Raw genomic sequence first — 15,710 nt, 5'->3', positions numbered from 1 at the left:
TTTCTTAAATTCTGTTCTAATGATGTGTGCAAAATATCTTTTTAACCGTTAAAGTAAAACAAGTTCCAATCCCTATAATGATAAGTAAAAATGATTAAATAAATCTTCAAGTCTAACATACTTTAAAGACTCTAAATCTTCAAAATATCAGTCTCCAAGCTTAGAATTTAAATCATTCTTAAACAAATTAGATAAGATAGGTAAGATTAAAAAATCCTCTTTTATAGATATAGACCGATAGAGACGTCAGATAATCTAAAATAAAACATTAAAAGCGGGGAGAATACAAGGAAACAAACAAAACTGGTTTTGTCCGATAAAACGAAGTTGAATAAAATCGACTGAAAAAAAAACCCTTTTTTACAGTTTGCTCCGAATAAATGTGATCCTACAAATATTATAAAGTCTGAATAGAGAAATTCAGCAGCAGCATCAATATATTCTCAAAAGAATTTTTAAAGTATTTATTTAATTAAATAAAAGAAAATAAAATAATATAATATTATATAAAATATAAAGAAAATTAAATTTTAAAAGAAGTCTCTGGAGACGAGACAAAAAAATCATAAACATATACTCGTGAAATATTCAACTATAATTTCTTAAACTCATATTAATTACCATGACGATAAAGATCTGTTAACGTGCCGTTTACACAACTCGATTGTAGGAGCATGCCCAGATGATCGTTGACATGGTCCAAGGTCGCGCTGCTACTCCTCCTTAATTCCTGGCGCCTTTTCTCGAGATCGGGTGCCATTTAGGCTCCCCGAGAATCTATGACTTTTTTCGCGGCCCGTCGTCCTTGACAAAGCAAAAAATTGTTCCACACACGAATCACTAAACAATTTCAGCTCAGTTTCAACTCTTTATTCATCAGCTTCCAAAATTTATGTCCTAAGATCACTTTTCGTTCCTAGATACCGCAAAATTGTTTTAAAATCCACAACAGTTTTAGCTTGATTTTAAATAAATTGTCCGATCAAGTGTCACGTAACAATTCGATTCCACTGAGTTCCGAAATGTTTGTATCGACAAGTGTTTTTTTTTTGTTTTTGTTTTTTTTTAAATCCTCAGGCCTTAAGGCCTCGCAGTCCGTGCACTAGCGCGAAATATCAACTCCATATCAATTGGCACGTTCTACATCATTGCGAGCGTGTTCAAGTTTCCGTAAAGATGCAAATGGGCGGTATGCCATCCAAATCAGCGACGCAGATACGTATATTTGAGGAACGAGAGGAGAGGAAACGCGTGAGCGGAACGATAGCGAAAAGACACGATGCGCGTCGCACGCAAGACTAACGTCTCGTCCGAGATCAGCGTGACCCGACAACGCAAGTAAATAAGCCCCCCACCCGCGTCGCATCATCACGTATGTTGGCCGACGCGGCGTCGGCGATGGCGCGCCGACGAAGGTGACCAATCAACAGGCGCTAATTAGCCTCGAGTTATCGGTGGAGGCGCTTAAGCTTGATTGAGTATCGATACAACGCATTTTTTTTTTTCATTCAATCTCGAAGAGACGCGAATACAAATTTTCAAATACGACGCCTCTCAATCGTTCCCTGAAACTCGTACAAATGTTTAAAAAACTGAACATTGTATTTTATGTAACAATATAACTCGAACGAGAGAGATTATAAAGATAATTTCAGCGCTATTAAAATTGTGTAAACAAGATTTCTTAAGAGAACCTATTTTTTTTCTTCTTTTTTTTTTTTTTTTTTCGGGGACAAAAAACCTTCATAAAAGTGATTCCTAATTCGCAAAATTTAATCATGCAATTTGGTAACGTTCAATTCTTTCAAGGTCAAAGCCTTTCGTATTTTGAGTCACTTATAATGCATAACCAATTTTCACCTGCATCAGCTGTATACGCGAATCTTCGTGAGAGACGCGTGAGAGAATTCTGTTCCGTCACGGTGAACGACGATTAGATAATCGACACGAGCGTGATCGATTAAATGCGCGGGCGCGCAACGCGTCACGATTCTTGGCGTCGATCGTGACGTCAAAGGTCGATTATAAGTTTACAATTCGCGAACCATTTACGACCCGTGTAGCGATTTAATGCGAGAGGTGCATCACGATAGCGTAGTTATCAATCCAGTTGGGTAATCCATTCTAATTGTTATTTATACGCGGATTCGTAATTCCGCAGTTTCAGCGATCCGTGAATCCCCCACGCGAATCAGCGTAACTACAGGTACGTCAGATGTACGCAAAGTGCTGAAAAATAGTATTATGAGATAATGTCAAAGAAGAGTCGATAGAAAAAAAGGAAGTTTCCGTAAATATTAGCTGTAAATAAGGCTGGAAAAATTTCCTCCTTGAATTATATAACCGATTGAAAATGTTTCATGATAAATAAAACTGCACGTGTGTCTGCCAAAAATTGCAGCTTTATATGTTGATGCATTCCTGGCATCTAGAAAAATACAAAAGAAACCTCTCAGACGATTTTACAAATACACATAATACGGGTAATATTTCTTTAAAAAACAAATACATATCTATATATATATATATATATATATACCATTGATATAATTTAACAGAATGTATAATTATATAATAAAACAATTACAGTAAATCGATATTTATATGAAAAGACTATAAATTATTTTAATTTATTTTAATTTTATTTTAATTATTTTGATTCACAAGAGCCATATCAAGGTGTCATTGAATGCGAAATGCTCAGTCATCGGGATTTTCCGTGCGATCCACAATTTTGAGATTCACAAATTCATGTGTTTTATACATCAGTCGATTTAATTTATCGATCATACATTGATTTGCTATTTATTATGCGTCTGTCCGTATACCTATTTAGCTACGCTATTTAAACTCTGGTTTTTTCCCGCTTTTTCTTCAATGAAATTCAATCGCCTGCGCGGATTTTCCATCAAGAAAACATCGCGAATATTCTGCGCAGCGCGAAAACTCGCAAGCACTGCAAAGAGTTGTATACGTGTATATACGTATTTATTATTATTTATCATTATTGTTATCTCAGTCGCCGCGGAAACCCGAGACACCGATCTAAAAAGCGTCGATCTAGAGAGCGCGAAAAATCACCGAAGCGGGAATGCGATGACGATTGAGAAATATTTATCGCGAGCACTACATTAGCGTCTGTCTGTTTCATTAGCATCTACAGAATGTTCAGAAAAATCTTACTTTTCTTTCGATTCGAAAGAATTTGAAATGCGTTTGTGAATGTTTTTTTTATTGATGACTTTAGTTTCATCAATCATTTGTCTCTGATTACTCGATTGCAAAAATCAAATAATACCAAGTGTTCGGAACATTACTTGAATATAAAGTTCACTGCTGCTAATAAATCTTTATAAATCTGTTTTGTATTCTCTACCATTATTGCGTATTGTAACATCTTATAATTTATATTCGGTTAATGTTGGTGACACGTATCGCATACATTGATATTCGTTAAATAGTTTGTTGCGATTGAATTAAAATTAGATTAAATTGTCAACTCCATTAAAACAGCAGAGATCTTAATGCAGAATTATGTTAGGTCAGGATTAATCAAACTGTTACCACGATTTATTGTTAGTGTAACTACAGTCAGGGTTAGATTAAAAATTGCTGATAATGCTATGTTGTAAATGATAACGCTACATCGTAATCTTTAGTTATATCGATACTAAATTTTTATTATTATATATCTGCTGTATGTTTGCTAAATCTCTTCACTCGCAAAGTCTGTTTGTGTGTTTTCTATCTCTATATTATATATTTAAATCCACACAAATATGAATTCTGATAACAGATATTATATAATTATACAATCGTATCTTTCGCAATCTCTTTTTCGAGAAATTTATGTTATAAACTATAAATAATTTCGACTTATCCCTCCCTTATGATTGTTTCTTATTCCATCGTTTTCGCACAGTAGTAAGTCAACGAATGCAATAAAGTCCAATGTACACGAGACGATCGCACACAACTCGATATGTTTGTTGCTTGCTTTTCTCCTCCTTCTTTTTTTTCTATCTCTCTCTTTCTCTCTCTTTATATACGCCGTTCAATTACTCATTACATACACATTCGCATAGCATTACACACGCACAGCACATAGCTATAAACGTATAGCGCACCCACATAAAAAAGAGACTCCTACGTGTTCGTTGATAGCGCGGTAAACGTCTATAAACTCATTCGTCCTATTAGTCATGCTAAACGATTACCGGTCGTCTCATAATGATGGGTCATATGAAAATCCTATGACGATGACGATCGAGTTTTTGCGAAAAATGGATCGCAAATATGTATTTCCCGGATATATTTGTCGCGTCATATACCTGGATACCTATGATTTATATAAAATTGTATCGTAATGAAAGATGCTTAAACATGAAATCTCCTATGATAACGGTATCTTGGTTTCAATAACCAGTACCTTCGACATCATTAAGGTATCGTGAAGAAGAAAAATTTAATTTAACGGCTTATTCAACGTACGTTGTAAATCCAATAAATATTTCTAGAAATTATATTTAAATATTCCGATACAATTGATACTATAGTATCGTTGTTAGCGCAATGTCCGCGCGCACGCGCATAAATGACAGCGATTCTAATACGGCTCGTTGAACGTGAATCTCGTCTACCACTGGACGATGACCCGTCTCTTGCTTATTTATCGCCGCGTTTTTACGGCTTAACTGTTATTTGGTGCTTATACTATGAAACATTCGACATACACATACATACGCGTTGGTGCCGTCCGTCTTATCGATCGGTCGATATGATCTTGGTGAAAACAATTTATATTATTTAAATTATTACTTCTAGGTATATTTATTTGTTTTATTTTTTTTAAATTTTATTATGTAAAACAAATACTTGAATTTAGAAATTGATTTTTCATTTCAATAAAATTTCATCGTTTTTTATCGTTTCGTGATGACTGAGACGCTACAATTTTATTATTTGTATGTGTCATCATTGATTATATAATTATTATTATATATATTTATTATTTTATTTTTGATTATATATATGGTTGCTTCGCTGCTTCGAATTTGCAATTTTTTATAATTTGGAATAATTATATAATCAATGATGACACATACAAATAATTAAATTGTAGATTCTCAGTCATCAGGAAACGATAAAAAATGATGAAATTTTATTGAAATGAAAAATCGATTTCTAAATTCAAGTATTTGTTTTATATAGTAAAATTTAAAAATAAAAAAAATACATATATATATTAAAATTTAATTAATTTATTCGTCTAAATTTAATTTGATACCAAATTAATTTTTTAAAGAATAGCAAAGATCCTACAACTAGCATTTAAAAATTGTGTTATTTTTTCATTATATAAAATTTATTATATAATTACTTTTAATTTAAAAGATCAACATGTAAATATCGTATATTTAACGCTGAATTTAATTGCAAGCGACGCCAATGTATACCCACTGTAATGTATAAAAGTCCATCATGATTACGTCGAAACTACGCATCTGCGTGTGATTCGATTAGGCGAAGAAAACATTCGAATCGAAAGGGGAGAGGACGGCGAGGTTTTATTTCGCTACGACCATGAGATGAATACTGAATTGAGATGCGTTTTTTGTGGACTCTGGGGCCTTATCTTTAGGTGGACGGCCTGCTATCATATTGTGGTTTTCATAGAAAGACTGATAACGCACGTGATGCAAACAACGTGAACGGACAGTAAGAACCTTTTCCGATGCTCTCTACACATTATCAGAATATTTGAGTTATCACCGAAAAGAAACTTCAGAATTATTAAGAAAGAAAGTCTGTAGAGGAATTAAATTAAAAAGTTTTAAAAAAAACTTTGAAGATGCTTGAAAATCAAGGTCCACCCAAGCAACAGTTTAAAAACAATCTATGAAGACCATTGAATCCCGAGTGTTCTCAAAATCTTTGATACTTTGAACAGTGCTTTAAGAACCCCTCTTTGAAGATTTTTGGGAATCTTGAAAAATCTGTCTAAAAATATTCATTTGAGCGTCACTGCTGGTAAGTGTCGCGCTCGAAGCTATCATATTTCGCGAACACGTGTGGTACGTATAGCGTACCTTGGTATCGTTCGCTGCGCCGTACATTCCTCAAATCACTCGCTGATGAATCCGTTCATCCAGCTGCTCGGTCAGCTGAGCACCGCTGAATTGTAAATCAGGTCTGTTACCTTGCTGGCCTCAAAAACAGTCAAGCTCAAACATTTCTTAGCCTCGATCTCTCAACCAATTAAGCACCCGCCGGTCGAATGTATGCCTGTTGAATAAAAAATGATGTTATGTAAATACAAAAGTTCGGCTTCACGCATACGTGACGCCGAATCGTGATGACTGTTATCTTGGCCGGATCTACAAAAATATGTAGACTCAGCAAAACATGAAACTAGAGACGTAAAGCCGTCAAAATATATATACTCTTCTCTCTCTTTCTCTCTCTCACTCTCTCTCTCTCTCTCTCTCTCTCTCTCTCTCTCTCTCTCTCTCTCTCTCTTTCTCTCCTCCTCCCTTATTATTAATTTCGACATACGTGTCAGTATGTTAATGTCTTACAAAATTATATACGGTTTGTAAAAACTTACACGGGTATCCAAATATTTCTCCTTAATTATTTTGTCAAAATAATATAAATATATATCATAAGAATTTAAACATTTTTCTTTTTAAAAATTATTATCTACAAAGCTGTCATAAAAAATTTCAATCTATTTACAAAGTATTATTAATTTATAAATTATTTCGATGCAAATATCGATACTTAAAACTTGGATACTTTAAGCTTTCAGACATTCATGACTGCGAGCATTTTACACATTGATGTAAGAGGCAAATATCAAAGAGAAAGTAAGGGATCCGTATTTTTCTATATCTTTTTTTGATACGGTAATATTCGTAACTTATATCATATTAGCATATCTATATATAATATCCAATAGAAAGATCTACTAAAAATTCTCGCTATAGATATGTATATATAGAGCCGGATTATTAGCTTCTTTCGACATTAAAAATTTACTACGGTAAATATAGTAGTTTCCATATTAATTAAATGTTGAGATGTAGGACACAATTATTATAATTTATAATACTATTAATCAAAAATATTATTAGATACTAATTATCTAGAAAATTATTATTATTAGATATTAATTATTATCTACCATTATCAGATACGAATTATTTTATATTAATTAAATATTGTGTGTAACATGTAAATATATTTAATATTTAATTTTTATTTACATTTGTTAATATTTCATATTTTTAAATCACTTTTACTCGTCTTTTTCTTTCCTTATTCCTATCTCCAGTTTTGTATTGATAGCTACGATCTATAGTATTATCTCTAAATTAGGCAGTGAACTCTATTCTATACTGGGTTAATCAAATGAGAAAAAAAGTGCTGATTGAAAAAGAAGATATGTATTCGTATCTTTTTTTATTATTAAAAGAAAAGGTCAAAGAAAGAAAAGGATGTAGAAATATAGTATTTGTCCTCTGGCCTTTATCTCTATACCTTTATCTCTATACTTATGACTTATTTGCTTAACATGATACTAGCCATTCCAATAGAAGAGTTTACTGAAATTATGAAACCTTTTGTGTTATTAAACGAAACATATCGATAATAAACTCGCAATTAAGTGGTTAAGAAATATCGATACTCGCGCACGTGCTGCTCCTGAAAATGAGTATTGTTCGTAGCATTTACGTAACTTATAACTTCTCAATGTAGAAAAGAAATATCAGGTTATGTATGAAATATTGTATCTGTAAAGAATAAAAATTCCATGAAGAAGAAACAAAAAAGGAGAAACTTATATTTTCATCGAAGTCATTTTTCTTTTTGTCAAGTCAATTGCTTTGACAAAAATGCGAAAAAAAGCAAGATGTGGCTCTACTTCAAAAAGGTAAACGAAAATATAGTATCGTGCAATTTGTACAATGAGCAGATCAAGACATATGGTACATTCAGTACGTCCAACATGACACGTCACTATTTTAGAAAGCATAATAAAATCGATAATAAAAACAAGACGAATGAAAGACTTAAGAAATTGAAACTGCTCGAGAAGAGAAAAAAAGGTTTGTTAATTTCTCTTTCTCTTTCTCTCTCTCTCTCTCTCTCTCTTTACTTTTACAGGTAATAATAGTGCATTTTCACATATAAAAGTATATATATATACTTTTTTTATCAAATAGCTTTATTACTTTGCAAATAAATTTGAATTGCAAATAAGTTTGTTCTTTTTGTTTATGTTGTATTAGGAACAATCACTTTCTACACAAATGGACCCATCAACTGTAGCTCTCAAACCTAGTTATTCTAGTAAGTTATATTCTTCTTATTTAATAATAATATCGAAATACTTAAGAATAACTACACGTGCTTAATATCTTGTGATTTTTACATAAATTATTTTTCAGATTATAAAAATTGTTATGCCAAGATATTGAATGCTATCCTTTAGTTCATCTGCATTGATTATAGACCACTTAATATTATTCAATGTAAGGGATTCAAACATCTATTGAAAGAACTGGTACCTCGTTATAAAATTCCTAGTAAAAATGCAATAAAAAAAAGACTAAACGAGAAATATGATGTGGTAGCTCAAGTCTTCAAGCAAAAGTTGAACAAAACTTTATATGTGACTATCAGTATAGATACGTGGTCCAAAACAGCATCAAGTAAAAGTTTCTTGGCAGTCACAGTACATTTCATAAGTGGATCCAGAAAATTAGAATCAGGAAACATTGAAACCATTGCATTGTCGAAATGTACTATAGATCACCTTGCGCATGCTCTTTTAAAAGCTCTGATGACATGGAACATCGATATCATTAAGGTTGCAGCAGTTGTGACTAATAATGAGCCTAATATAATTAGCGCTGTTAAGGAGATTTTTGGTGAGGAGAAGCATATAACTTGTTTCGCTCACATCATCAATCTAGTAGCAGAAAATTCTGTGAGAAACTGTAAAGACCTCGAGAATATTATTAACAAAGTAAGGCTGGTTGTAAAGTTTATAAAAAATAACACTGACATTAATAATGAATTGTATCAGCGTCAAATTAATTCTGGTACATCTGAAACTGAAACAAGGAAACTCATTCTCGATGACAAGAGTAAATGGAACAGTATGTTCTACATGATAGAACGATTTGTCGAATGATGGACAGTAATCAATGATGTCTTACTTACAAAACACAAAGCTCCCGAGATGCCGACGGCCGATGAACTAATCACGTTGAAGGAAATACTAGATTTATTGAAACCCTTGGAATTGATGGCACAAGAATGTTTGGTTGCAAACTATGTCGCAATATCGAAGATAATACCACTTATTAATTGTGCTCTAACCCATTGTAAAACCACTACACAAACGACGGAGCTGTCGGTAAAATTGAAGGAAGTTATTTTGACAGAATTTCAGAGATTCAACCATATAGAGTTCATCATTTCGATCACTGTCGCCACTATACTGGATCCACGCTTTAAGAACATACATTTCTAGGATAAACAGGCTCTGCCTAATGCCATTCACCTATTAACCGAAATGGTAAGCGATTTGTCCAGCGTAAGCTTGTGCCATGAGTCTAATACGAAAGAAGAGGAAACCAACAATCTCTGGAATCATCATAAACTTCTGCAGCTGCAGTTCAATGCATCTTTAAAGGACGAGCTATCTTTATGCCTAGCTTCTTGAATTCGGTAGAAGGAGAATATTGGTATCGATAAATCTTGATAATCGATATTTGATTATGTTATTAACGATAACGACGTTCGAAACAAAAGCATTGACACGTCGAAGGAAATTATTCTATATGTATTTTATCAGAAGAAAATAATCTATTCTACTCATATATTTTTATGATAAATTGCTTATGTTTGCTTTACTGCTTATAATTATCATTTTACGTGCTTTTTTGTAGCTTTAGATACTTTCGATTTTTATCAAAAATGAACCGATATGATCTCTAACATCGTCGAACATCAATATTTATTTATCAGAATCAAGACTTATAATTTATGATTATTAATTCCAAAGCTCGAATAAATAAAAGAATTGTTGATATAAAATTCAAATATATCCAAATATGAGATATTTTTGATAAAAAATATTGAATATCGAATAGTTGAGTGTCTTTCGAGTAGCGAAAGTGCTCGCAAATTGCTAAATCCTTATTCAGCTTCTGCGACTCGCAGATGCCGCTCGAGATCGTTCAAAGAAGCAAATTGTTAAGACTGTAGATTGGTAGTGATTGAGTCTCCATTGCAAAGACCTTGAGGGCGTTTAACGCGCCGGTGTTCGCGATGGTTGTTCTACAAAAAGTTTCTCTCGCCATTCGATTAGCTTCTTTGCGCGTGTTAATATAGCAGTCCCTTAAAGTTTTAAAACCCTTTATCTCTAATCTAATCGTGCAAAAAAGTCGACGTTCTTAAAGAAGTCTTAAATGTTCATTTTTTTTTATATATAGTACTGAATACAATTTTATAGTCGGATCATTGAAATATTCAACACACACACGCACAAAATAAATAAATAAATATATATAAATATATATATATAACACAGGATTGATAAATTTTAAATGGCGGATTTAGTAGATAATAACAATAGTTTTCCTTCATTTTATAAGCAATATGTGTAATTCTGTGAGAAAATAAACAAGTTAAAGAAAATTAAAATTGTAAATTCATTGACTTTATAATACCGAGTTTAAATAACTTAATGCGATTTACGATCGCTCATTAAGTGGTACTTGTTCACATTTACAATGATGTCGATGTCACAGCTTAAAGATAACGCGAGTGCTTTTTTAATTCAGACACTTAAAATTATTATCCGATGTTTAAATAGCCATCGATAGTGACACGCAAATTTATTCGATACGTATAATCCGAGTTACTACACATGGTCATGTGGTCGCGAAGAAAACCACATGGTCACGCTGATGGCGCAAGTAAGCTAATTTTTTACATTTCGACGAAGATATGTGTGTTGTTTCTTAAACAACAATTAATGTATATTTTATATATATATATATATATATTCTCGATATATTTTATTTATATTAATATTGTGGGTATCTAATATTCTTATTTATGTTCAGTTCCTTCGAGTCTTTTAAGAGTACATGTAACGATGTAACTATATACCATATATTATAATCTGCAACGCGCGATTTAGTTACACACACACACACACACACACACACACAAACACATAAACACATGTGATATCCTACGTATTCTCTCCCGTTTCGTTATCACATCGTGAATCGTCCTTTCTGCCCCACCATCTATTCTTATCGCGGTATGCCAAGAATGCATTTTCACCGCTTCAAATAACGTTGTGTCTCTCTAAAGATTATTTTTAACGCACTCTTTTATGTTAACGCATCGGCGATTGCATCATAGTTGAGGAAGCTACGTTATTACAATAAAAAAAAAAAAAATAATATCGCGCTCTTTGTGCCATTTTTTTTATTATATAATTAAAACTATATACAACAAATTTCACGAGATTTACAACGGAATAATCGATATTTCGAACGTAGTTTCCGCGAATGTGTGTAACATATCCGCATATTGCCATTAGTGTGCGTTGCCCTCGACCATTGCATTTCCCTTAATCATGCTTCGGAATAATAAACGCGATCGCGTTGCGTCGTAATATATCGTACGATTGCTGCGGGAATCTAACCGATTCCTTGGTCGCGTTTGTCGTGCATTTTCGTTGATTATAACGAGTGCAATTAACAGGCTGAAATTTGAGCAGCTTGCAAAAGTTGCCATGTTCAAGGATCGTAGACCTGTTACGTATGCTCTTCGAGGTTTGAATCTCGCGGCTCGCAACAGATTCCTAATTTATCGCGGTCGTGTTGCTCCGGGCTCCGAATGGTATGCTTATACATATACGTGGTCGATATCGTGCGGAGTCGCGGGGGGGAAGGGGAGGAAGGAACGACGAAGGGCGAAGTGGGAAGCAGAGAAGAATGCGCGGCGATCTCGCGGAATACTCTCTCTCTCTCTCTCCCTCTCTCTCTCTCTCTCTCTCTCTCTCCCTCTCTCTTTCTTGTATTACGTATGTACATACATACACGAGCGACGATTGCGAGATTGCACTTACCGGCCGCGGATCTGGCACCGTTTTTCCCATGATGCCTGCGGTACTTCTTCGCCGTTATAGCCCGGTCCTTCAGCAACATCGTACACGCACCCGCACGCAATACTCTACACCGGCGACGCGTCCACTACGCACTATTATCTGCCCGCGCGGCAGCCATATTTGCTTTCCGCTGTTCGACTGTGAGATGTGAGACTCGGAGGTCGCTTCGCGGTGGTTCGTCTTCGTCCCGCTCTTGCCATCGTTGCGCGCACTGACGTCACGTGACTCACGTGGTCAATCGCGTGCTCAGGACCGTAATCTCGGCCCTCGCGCCCGTAGCTGTCAAACGCGCGGCTGATGCGGATACCGTCTGAAAACAATGTTGAATACATATCTCGCTTCGATATCTTAGCGATTGCTGCGACATCAAATTCTATATAAAAAGAAACTTAATTTATTTTATTTAACCAATTAAATTTTATATTTCTTCAGTCAGAAAAAAAAGTTTTTAAACGAATAGTGATATGATTAGAATCTATTTTCTTGAAAAAGACAAATTTAAAATTTGATTCTCGAGTATCATAGCTACCTGTTTTCCGTAATTGACCGATCGGTTCTTCCGCTGTTTTACGTCATGAACAGCGGTCATTGTTGAGTCGGTTATTTGAAAAAATTTACAAAAAAATTAATAGTAACAATTTTCTTTAATGCATGTTTAATACTGTTTAAAGAGAAAAAAAAATTGTAATACTTTTATTAATAAAAAGTGTATATGTTTAGTAATTATTATATTATTAAAAATAAACCATAGCTGTGGAAATATTAATTAGTTAATTTCTGAGGAAGAGGAGAATGACAAATGTAGAATAACAAAGACGTTCCTGGTGCGTGTAGGTATGGCCTTTTACTTCACACACAATCAGGTTCTCGTTTGACACACATTACCTCAACAAAAACTGAAAAAAGTATATCGAAGGCAGCCAATGCAAGACGCGATTAATATATCGCGACACCATTATATCTTATCTCTGCTCGCATTTATATTTATATTATATATATTTATTTATCTCGTTTAATTAACTTTTTCGCGCGTTCCTTATCATGAGAGACGATATCAAAGCCCACAGAAACGCGTACGCTATACCAAAAATGAACCGAAAGTCATTACTCCGAAAAATATTAATTTATAACGATATAATATATGTACGAGTATATAATTTTTCGATATCTAATATATAATTTATGTATAAAAGATATCATTAATCATTAATAATAAATTACATATGGTATCTTTATAATTTATATCTGTAAGGAATTTATATCACAACAATAATCAGAATTTAAAAGTTTAACTAAATATATAATTTTCTGATTTATTTTCTTTTTACATGAAAATAGTTTAAAGCTTTTTTTTAATTAAATTTATTTCCGGAATAGTGACTATCGGTCCACCGATGTATCAATGCGCAGAAACATATTTATACATATTTATACAGGGTGTTTTTTTTTTTTTTTTTTGGAAAAGATACGAGATTCCATTCCTAATAGGACATTCAAGTTCAATTGAGAATGAATTCCTAGCACCGTTACCTGCTTTATGAAAGTCACCCGGTATATATTAATAATTTAAATTGAGAGAAAGACACTGATGTACATACGTTACGTAGCGCCTATAACCATTACACGAGAATACAATTTTTAAAATATTATAACAATGATGCAAAAATAGACGTTACCCATCACTTGTTGCGACACAGCAAGACAAACTTCAATCACTTCAATTCTCTTGAAAACTTCAGAAATTTTTCGCTCGTTCTGCCCTTTTCTCATCGTATCCCTCATTCTTTCGCTCATCATCTTCTACGATTAATTAGTATTCGTGCAATTAGGCGTTTTGTGAAGCTTTCTTACGTAGTCTCAGAGTTAAACCTAATGAAATGTTAGACGAATTATATATAATGTAAATTATTTAAATATCATATTAACTACATAAAATACGCCATAGTGAAGTTCATTCATTTCATCGTGTAGAACAAGAAATAGTCACTCAATTGAATTACATTTTTACTAGACATATTCTAATTATTAAATTAATAAAAATTTGTTGAAAGAAAATGAAAGATGGAAAGAATTGATTTATGCAATAAAAAAGATACTTTTTTTCTTATTTCATTTATCAGGCATAAAAAGTGATACATGACTCTGAAATTTAAGAAATCTTTCCAAATCATTTTCTTTAAGGATCACAAATCTCTAAATTTTGTTTCAGCGTTAGAGATTTGGGAGCTTATGTAAAATTTCAAAATTTGAAATTCACAAAGAAATCAGGACCAAGTATGCAGTGATAATGCACCGATCATATGTTCCCAAGTTCAAAATGCAAGATAACAAGATTTTTCATTCCATTATTGTAACGAAATAACAAAATTTGCAAGTCGCATATGTATTAAAAACAATAATGAAAATATAACATAGAAAATAACATAAAGAAAAAAATATTAAATTAATTAATTATTTTAAATTGTGATAATTAATTTTTCATCTTAGAATCCTGAGTCCCAAAAATCTTAGATTTTTCAGATTCTGAATAATTTGTAAAAAATTGAGATTGTCTTAAAAAAAAACATCAAAAGATTATGGAAATGTTTCTTTCATCATTTCTAATAACGTTATATTTGGCGCAAGAAAGAAGGTTGTTTTAAAACTTTACTGACATTATTCAAGCTTGGGAACTACTGATCTGGATTATGAAATACAAGCTGATATTGAAAATATTGTATTATGAATATAATTATTACGGATTCTAAGTTTTGCAGGTGCAGTAGTACTATGACCATGAAGGCTCAAATTTTCCAAGTTTCTTTGTTATACTTTTTTCTCTTTTTTTTTAAACGTCCCGAGATTACAATAGATTAAAAAAAAAATTTCAGTTCTTTACGATCTTTTGAATCTTTGCAATTCTTAAAAACTTATGTTTCTTTTTACGTTTCTTCTTTTCTGGCTACTATTAATGCTGAGCTCTTTGTACAAACAGAGCAATCTTTCTTGTACACTAAATTGAATTGTACATTCCTATTAATTTCCAAATATTTCTGGATTATTAAAAATTGTTTAAGCTTTAAAGCTCACCTATCGATATCAGAAAATACTGTATCGTACTCTTTTCTTGCCTTTTTAGAATTTGCTTTATTTTTTTACGCAAGCGTATAAACGATTAATAACAGGCGCTACTTCGTGAATTGAAATTGAGTCCAATCATCAATCTTATATTGCCATATATACTTCAATTTTGGATGCAAATAAACGTTCTTCTTTATCATGACAACCCTCCTGTTAACTTAAAGAAACAAAATATTTTCCTTTTTTTCATCTTGTCTTTTCCACACGCGCATACACTCTCTCAATCGCTCTTTCTTTCTATATGTTTGTCACTTTCTCGCCCACACTTAAAATCGCTGCACATTTTGACAAATAATTAAAAAGTCATCACAGAAGCGTCACATTATCATATTCCGTTAGACTACATATTTTATATGAATTATTTTGTTTCAGTTAGCGCAGTAATATT

At 32.9% G+C, this 15,710-nt stretch overlaps 1 protein-coding gene, 1 long non-coding RNA gene and 1 pseudogene across 4 annotated transcripts in view; 2 read left to right on the top strand and 1 right to left on the bottom strand.

Moving 5' to 3' along the window:
* Nfat (nuclear factor of activated T cells 3) overlaps positions 1-12,431 on the bottom strand; it is a 28,743-nt gene extending 16,312 nt beyond the window's left edge. For 2 of the 3 annotated variants that reach the window (XM_072907273.1, XM_072907275.1), the window contains exon 1: positions 622-2,469. In XM_072907273.1, coding sequence (XP_072763374.1) covers positions 622-760 — 139 coding nt within the window. In that variant the 5' untranslated portion in view covers positions 761-2,469. Of the gene's footprint in view, positions 1-621; positions 2,470-12,163 lie in introns of those variants that run through there. The other variant, XM_072907276.1, reaches the window with a different exon arrangement.
* LOC140674000 (uncharacterized) lies at positions 7,744-8,623 on the top strand. Its single transcript, XR_012048146.1, has 3 exons — positions 7,744-8,111; positions 8,295-8,355; positions 8,454-8,623. It is a non-coding gene; the product is annotated as an uncharacterized lncRNA (long non-coding RNA).
* Positions 8,748-10,014, top strand: LOC140673999 (zinc finger BED domain-containing protein 4-like; annotated as a pseudogene).
* Positions 12,432-15,710: the final 3,279 nt, after the last annotated feature.

This window comes from Anoplolepis gracilipes, chromosome 15 (genome assembly GCF_047496725.1).
Source record: "Anoplolepis gracilipes chromosome 15, ASM4749672v1, whole genome shotgun sequence".
NCBI classification, from domain to species: Eukaryota; Metazoa; Arthropoda; class Insecta; order Hymenoptera; family Formicidae; genus Anoplolepis; species Anoplolepis gracilipes.
This window is presented reverse-complemented; position numbering and strand designations above follow the sequence as displayed.